The 8423-nt window shown below is 35.0% G+C and overlaps 1 protein-coding gene across 1 annotated transcript in view; it reads right to left on the reverse strand.

The window, feature by feature from the left end:
* Positions 1–7997, reverse strand: part of LOC115662506 (disease resistance protein RUN1-like) — a gene marked incomplete at its 3' end in the record, with an annotated part of 44001 nt that extends 36004 nt beyond the window's left edge. The window contains exons 1-3 of the mRNA XM_056318761.1: positions 7257–7997; positions 5026–5832; positions 2814–2833 (exon numbers count right to left, since the gene is read on the reverse strand). Of these exons, the coding sequence (XP_056174736.1) occupies positions 2814–2833; positions 5026–5832; positions 7257–7921 (1492 nt within the window). The remainder of the gene's footprint in view (positions 1–2813; positions 2834–5025; positions 5833–7256) is intronic.
* Between the last annotated feature and the right edge of the window lie 426 nt (positions 7998–8423).

Consider the following 8423-nt stretch of genomic DNA (forward strand, 5'->3'; position numbering starts at 1 on the left):
AATTGAAACACACTTTTTGATAGATAGCTCTTCCAACAACTCCAACATGTGGAGACCTTGAATTTCAACCAAGCTTTTGCAAATTTCAAAACGTAACTTTTTTATACTCTCAGATTTTGAAAGGTCCAACCTTTCAATTGAAGTGCAATCAAAGATGTCCAAGCTTTCCAAATATTTCAATCTGTCGAGACCTCGGACTTCAAGTATGTTAGTGCAAGATGCGACAAACAAGTTCCTTAGATGGTTTAATTGTGAAACGTCTAGTATTTCCCTAAACTTGCCGCCATGGATTTTCAATATTTCCAACTTAAAAGGAGTGTTTAGGGATTTTTGCAAATCCAATTCTTCAACATCTGCTAGTTGGGAGCATTCTGAAAGCTCTGATAGTGATGATGGAAGCTCTGAGGTGCAATCGAGAACTCCGCAGTAAAAAAGATCTAGTTCCTTGAGATTGGTTATGTGAAAAAGTGACGATAATTTGAGACTTTGACAGGTGACATTCAAGTATATTAAGCTCGAAGGAAGAACCGGCAGTGATTGGAGTTCCCTACACTGCCAAGTATTTAACTTTCGGAGCTTTTTCAGCCTTCCAATACCATTGGGTAATTCTTTCATTCCGGTGCCACCAATATCCAAAATTTCTAGATTCTTCAAATCTCCTATGCTGTCTGGTAATTCTTTTATCTCGGTGCTACTCATATTCAGAATTTCTAGATTCTGCAAAGCTCCTATTCTCTCTGATATTTCTCTTATCTCTGTGCTACTAATATTCAGAATTTCTAGATTCTTTAAAGCTCCTATGCCGTCTGGTAATTCTTTTATCCTGGTGCCACTTATATTCAGAATTTCTAGATTCTGCAAAGCTCCTATGCCATTTGGCAGCTCCTTCAGCATCTCGCATCTCGCCAAGTCCAAGCGTACCAGGCTCTCCATGTCTCCAATAGAAGAGTCAATTTGCTCCAGTCTTGAACAATTTTCAAGTATCAGAACCTCTAAATTCTTAAAAGCTGAGAGGAAGAAAGTTTCTTCTAAAGATCCACAAGATGTAAGGTCAAGAAATTTTAGCTTCTTTGCCATCTGATAAAGGATAGAATAACCCAAAGTGATTATGATTCAATAGAAAGCAAAAAAGAAGAAGAAGAAAAGTCTTTGTTCTATCAACTTACCATGACGTAGCTCCATCCTTGCCATTTATTTGAAATCAAGCTTCCTGACAATTCGAGTGCAACTAATTCCTTTACATAAAAATTCTTTGCTTCGAAAGTAAGGGGACAATTGCGCCATTGAAGCCATCTTAGCTCCTCAATTGAGTTCTTAAAATCTCCACTAAAATGTGCCCCGCTCACATGAAGGAACCTTAGTCTCCTTAAATTCTTGAATTGTTCGTCTGCATGTATATTGCCACCTAGGCCAGCTGTTGCGTCGAAGCTAAGATAAATGGCCTCAATCTTTTCGGTTCCCTAGAAATAAGAATTAATGTTCATTAATGCTATTTATATCCAACAAAAGTAATGTAGAATCATTTGTTCACAGTGCTATTAACATGCATCCATGTCTTTAAGAGACTAGCAAAGTGAAGATATGATTTCCTTTTTTGGTCTGTAAACAATATATATAAAGTCGTAATGAAGTGAAGGATGTCAACTTCGATTTTGAAATTTGGCCATGAGTACTTGGATCTTAAAAAGTATTATGATGTGCTCTTTCTTTTAGTTTTATTTTATTTTGTACAGTTTATAGTATCTTGTATATATTATTAACGTACTTTTACCCTTTGATCTAATGGCTCATTGAGGGTAAAACTTTACTACTTGTAAATCCTCTTCTTTCCAGTGATGTAGCTTCAGTACTATACAAGTTATTAGGCACATGCAATGCACGGGATTTAATTAAATTACAATGTGCAGAATCAAAGTTGATTTGATCAATTTTAAGAGAAATAAAATTCTCTCTGTAATTTTCATAATAGATATCCAAATGAACAACAATCACGTAGGGACATAGTTATCAGAATAATTTTGACAATTGGGGAAAACAAACTTCTCAAAGAGAATTTAATCTTTTGAAGTCCTTTTCTTTTTCATTTTATCTTATGTATAAATTTCGTACATATTACATGACAGTGCTACTTACGATTAATAAAAGTAGCTAAACTTGTGATAGTAGTTATATAAACATCAAATGTGATTTTTATTTATAGTAACTGTCCTCATTTAATGACTTTGATTAATTTTAAATTGAATTCATTATCATTTCTGAATTATGAAAATTGAAGCTGTTCTCGGCCACATGAAATAGCTATTAATTCCTTGGTCCCCTTAGCTATTTCTAATCTATTTTTGAATCAAACGAATGAATAATTGCTTCATCAGGATGGATTTGAAATATAATAGCTTTTCCTGTGAATCAAATATGCAACAAGCTTTCACCAAGAAAAATCACTTTTCCATAAGTTAAGAAGTAACACGGAAAATTCAAGAATTGTCAAATCCATGTTAGTTTCTCTCAACAAGAAAATTTCTCTTTGTACTTCACAATGTTGTATTTGATTTCATGGATACTAATCTGGCCTTATGCCACTGCAGCCACTTGAATTGACTTAAGCAAGATCGAGTGACAGCAAATGGGATGACTTGACACCATACCACAGAGGGTTGTGCCTCGTCATACCGTTATTTCAACCAAGGTTCGTAATGCTTATAAATATTGATATATCGTTATACAATTGGTAAAATATAATCTATGGCTTTGTTCGTTTCCCGGAAAATGAACGATTTAAAAAAAATATTCTCCTAAAAATGATTGCTTCAAACCCTTATCATTTCTTCCTTCCCTTGCCACATCATTCCCTTTTTTAACCAATTTTTCCTCCATCAAATATTCCAACAATAATTGAAAGACGACCAATAGATCATATAATTCGTCGACAAGGAATTAGATCTCAATACCTTAAAAGGAATCCAAGAGAAGAGTAGTTATAAAAATTTAAATTATTAAATGAATGTATGATTTAATATATAAATATTCTATTACTCCCTCTAACGATTAATTTGATCTTTTTATCTTACATAACTCACCGTGCTAACGTATACGGTGAGTCATGTCAACCAACACAAAAACCGATTGCCAAATTTCTACCATTTTGTAAAGAAAAAAAGGTCATTTGTGGTCATGATTAACATGGCTCATTGTGCACGTCAGCACAATGAACCATGTAGGATGACACATGGTAATTTAGGGTGAGAAAATGTGGAAATTGTGACGGGTGGCATTTTTGTCTCACGAGTGAAAAGGTTGATCTTTTCTCTGGGAAGTTTGAAAAATTGCGCTATTTTCACCCCGCATACATAAGATTGGTCTTATTTTCTTTTCTTTTTTTGTATTTTGTATGGTTGTGTTATTGTTTTCCTAGGTGCAAAAGGTTGTGCTTATTTTTGTTTGGCTGTATACTCACTAATATTTGAGGAGCAAGTTATGAATGTGTTTCAATTAGGCTTTATGTCTTTTCATTTCTGTTTATTTTCTTCGTCGTCCTTGTGCTCTTCTCCATGCTTCGCACTTCACATCGGTTATTTTATCAAAGTTGACTGAGTTTTAAGATAACATATTATGAGAATTACTTTAGATATTTTGATTAAATGTAGGAATAATCTTAAAAGAAGATCTTGTTTCAGTTTTATCAAAACCACTTTCATTTCAACTAATGATAGTACCATGAATGAAGAAGGAAAATGAACCCAACAAAAATACTGAGCTAATTACATCGATCAATTTACCTTTTTAGTTGTAAAAGATAGTAATACCAGTTTTTATAGATATAAATATACAGCATACTCATTTTTCTGTTGGTTGGTTTAGTTTATGTTAGGATGTAATACGAAAGACATCTTGGCTTTGAAAATGATAGCATATGATACGGCTCTTGAGATTTAAAATAGGTTGCACGTTGAAAGTGCAAACAAGTGCTACTCTTTCGAGCAACAACTTTGAGTCAAACCAAATGATGGATTCAAAGTAATAGAGTCAAAACTATGATTAATTTCAAAAATACGATACAATCACATACTTCATTTTGCACAAAACAGAATTTTAGAGTTATTATCTCTGGGACATTTTATGGGGAAAAAATAAAACAATTCTCTTTTTAATGGTCAATGCATGAAGTACGCTCAAAGTTATACGTATCTATATTTATATTGCTGTTCTATCATGTAAATTTTGGTAAAAGGAACTTCTAACCTAATATTACACGAAATAAGTATCCCTTCCATTCTCAAATATGGTATAATGATTGAAATTTCATGAAAAATACGGGCATGGTTTCTCCTGTTATATTAATTCTAACACCGAGAGATTAGAATTCTATGATTACAATATCCTCAGTAGCTATTTTTCACGGTAGCATATTCAAGTTAGTCATTGCATGTGTCAAGGAGGTAACAGAGTCAATTAGAGAAATACAAATTTTTTCAAGATAGAATACCCCTATAAGTATCTAGTAAATTTGAAAGTACCCATTCTTGGAGATAATGCTTGTTTAGGAAAAATCTCTGATAAGCTGCAATACTTACTAAGAAAGAGCGACCTCTTACTATCTAATAACGTCAATGAAATGACACGAGGGAAATAATATTACTAGGTCCTCTGTTCACTCGAGCGCAAGCACTAAGTAGAGGACCAACATCACTCTGATAGTAAATAATGGACTAAGGGAGCAAAAGAAGAGACACGGTTACCTTATTTCTCTTTAGCACTTTCATAACTTCGTCGGTATCCCATAACCTGCTACGGTATTGAGGCTCTCTCTCGTTTTCCTTGCAAACGATATCTCTACCAAGATCTCTCAATTGGTCATGCATTCTGAGCTCATGACCATCTCCAACTTTTATTAATGACATCAATCTCAATACTTCAATTCCCTCATTTGGAAAGAAGTCACAAGTGTCCCACATGTAAGATGCAATTCTCCCATCAGTGCCAATGAAAAAACAAGCAATATCCAAAAATATTTGTTGTTGTCCATACTCTAGTGCATCATAGCTTATTTTTAGCTTTTCTTGCACTTTCTTATGAGGGACCTTTCTTAATTTTTTTATCGTATCTCTCCATATGTTTGGCTTTTTATCGCGTAGAAATGAACCCAAAACCTCCAAAGATAAGGGAAGCCCTCCGGTGGCGGATACAACATCACGAGTGAGGACCTCAAATTCACTTGGAGGAATATCCTTTCTAAATGCATGTCTACTAAACAAAATCGAAGATATATCCTTATCCATTTCCTCAAGTTCATAGTTGCAGTCCACCTCGGCATTGTCAAGAATACTCTTGTTTCTGGTGGTAATAATGATTATACTTCCCGAAGAAAACCAATTGTGATTTCCAGCCAAAGCCATCAACTGATCATCATCATCCACATCGTCAAGAAGAATTATGACTTTCTTACCTTCAAACTTGGATGAGATAAACCTAATCCCCTCATCCCTATTAGAAACTTGATTGCTATGCTTCAATATATCAGAGATTAATTGATTTTGCAAGTATTCAAGGCCATTGCGCTTACATGATTCCCTAATATCAGCAATGAAGCTACGATGCTCAAATTTGTTGGAGAGCTTATTGTAGATGGTTTTAGCAAGAGTTGTCTTACCAATACCTCCCATTCCGTGGATGCCCACAAATAGGGTGGCACGAGAATTGTTATTGACAAATTCCATAACCTTCTCGATATGTCTATCGATTCCGACCAGATTCTCAGAAATAACCAACTGAAACTCTTTCTTCAACTCGTTCAAGACTTTTCGGACAACCGATTTCACCAATTCTCCTTCATACCTGTTAAATGCAACAAGAGTTCAAATACATGGAAATAGTAATTTTATATTGCCAATCTAATGAGAACACTGTAATCCATAAATTTGAGGATAAAAAAACTTTAAGAATCTATTTGTCACACCTCCATATATAATCTTATATGCTAAGATTAAAAGTGGAAAGTGATGGTGGTTGCTTCAAGCATGCTGACATTCCATTTTTGCTATGGTATAATCTATTGAGCCAGAAGAAACCTGAGGGTATCGCTAATGAATATTGAATATTACATGAATTATGGATCTGAATTAAATTTTAAAGTTATTGATTGTTAAAGTTATTAGGGATGATGTGGACGTGTCATTAAAAACTTTCTATAGCATTTGAATAGCAAAACCCAATAAGTCGACCCAATATGAGAGTTTAGCCATCAATTAATAAATAGATTATAACTTTTAACGCAAGAGGAATTTAAGTCTTAAAAGTCGTTCAGAATGTTATATTATGAACTACCTAAATATAATTGAGGGAATTTCTCTATGCTTGTGCAATTCTATGTGGTCGCAAGTTTCTACTCTTGTTGTGAATTTAGTATCATTCCAGATTCGTGTTCTTATCAATTTTCTTGGAGCCATGGGATGATAATAGGTTGTATTTTATTTTCCTTTTAAGTATCTATATTCTTTGACTATAATTGATCTAATATTGATTTATGGGGAAGTAGAAGAATGATTTTTCCCCATAAGAAGAACATTCTTCAACTTATGCGGGTGTATGAGATAGAAATTATTGGTCGAAGACAGGAAAATGCATTGAACATTATTAAGACAAATATATAATAAAGAAAATCTTTTTTTCCTTCTTTATATTTGCAATCATCATATATAACCAATGAAATATTTCATTTGTAATTTTTTTAATAGCAATTAATTGACGATGTTAATAATTTAATAAATATAACTTGCGAAGAAAAAGAATTATGGCTTTGTCAATCAACATGCACGTTATATGATGTCATGAGCTTTAAACAGGAACCACCAATAAGATGTACTATCAATCTCAGATAAATATGTAAATAGAAAAGTTTGTGATGGAGATTAATGTAGCTTACACTACAAACATGAAAAAAAAAAAAAAAGGCACGATGCTACAAAATCTATGGACATAAGAGTAATAACTCAATGAAAAAAATCTTATATTATTCAAGCGAATGGGATCATAACAATAAATTCTACAATTAGATTGGTCAATATCATTATAGTAATTCTTGAAAAGAATAACTTATGAAAACCATGCATCGCAAGATCTCACTGCTAGCAACATCTTACTGCTTTTCCTTTACTGAAAAAACTAATAGAAAGAAAATGAAGCAGGTAGTATCCAGAACAACCAGTAAACATCGACACAAACTAAAAGAAGGTAGAGAATGTTTTGGTGAAAACTTTTACCCATCAGCGTTCAATCCTTTCAAGGAACTGACTTCAGTGAGTGCTTGCTTCCACTTCTCCAAAATCGTAGGGTCGAAGCCCCTCTCGCGCAAACGGCTTTCACGCTCCCGAAATGTCTTTCCAAAACTCCCGATTTGATGTCGCACGTGAGCTACTTTCACTTTGTAGAATATGGGCAACACTATATGCCCCGTGCTATTATTTTTGCACTCCATTATTTGAACCAGTTCATCTAGGCACCAACTGCTCTCACCATAATTTACAGAGAGAATGGGGATTAGGATCTTACTGTTCTTGATGGCTGCCAAAAGATCTGGTCCGATCTTCTCGCCTTGGCGAAGCTCATTATCGTCTTTGAAAGCATGAATTCCAGCATCAATGAGCCCATTGTAAAGGTGATCGATGAAGCCTTTTCGAATATCTAGTCCTCTAAAACTCAAGAATACCTCATAGTGATTTCTAGTTGGTGCGGTGAACGAACTAGATCCACTGGAACTAGCTTCCGTCGGCGGCGCAATTGACGAACCGGATGCGCCAGATTCAGCATCTTTTGCATTTCCACGCACGCCAGCTTTCTTCTTATTGAGAAATTTGAACGCGAGCACGGAGAGAAGGATGGGTGCCACGAGCACGGCAAAAGAATGCCCAAAAATGGGACGATGCATCTCGTCTTTGCCCTGACTCTGCCCTTGATTTTTGCTTTCAAGGCTGCCGGAGAAGAAAAACCAGAATGCCTCTCAGGAAACACGAAATGCCTTGTGGTTGCCCATTGTCTCTTTATTGGTTTGAATTACATAATCGAACCAGCTGGCAACCAGAATCGCAACCAATAATTCAAACTTTGTCAGGCCAGATATAAATTAGTAATTCATTGACCGGGAACACTATCCAAGCGCTTACGGTCGTTGTCTTCGTGCGTGATAATTCCAATGCAGCAGAAAATCCGAGGCGATACCTGTCCAGTGAAGAATAAAATAGCTTAGCAAGTTACGATGCAGAAGCAATGAAAAGAAATAAAACCAAAACAAAAGACAAGTGCCGCTATGGTATAAGTCAGACAAGTGGCCAAGATAGATAAATACGTACGAGCGTTAGTTCCGTGGTTGCACCGTTGAGCTTTCCTTTTCTTGTGTTAGCATATTTTCCATCAGAAAAGGTATTTTGTTG

The sequence above is a fragment of the Syzygium oleosum genome, unplaced genomic scaffold (genome assembly GCF_021117445.2).
Source record: "Syzygium oleosum isolate NSW1041296 unplaced genomic scaffold, Sole_v2.1 Sole_v2.16, whole genome shotgun sequence".
Lineage (NCBI taxonomy): Eukaryota > Viridiplantae > Streptophyta > Magnoliopsida > Myrtales > Myrtaceae > Syzygium > Syzygium oleosum.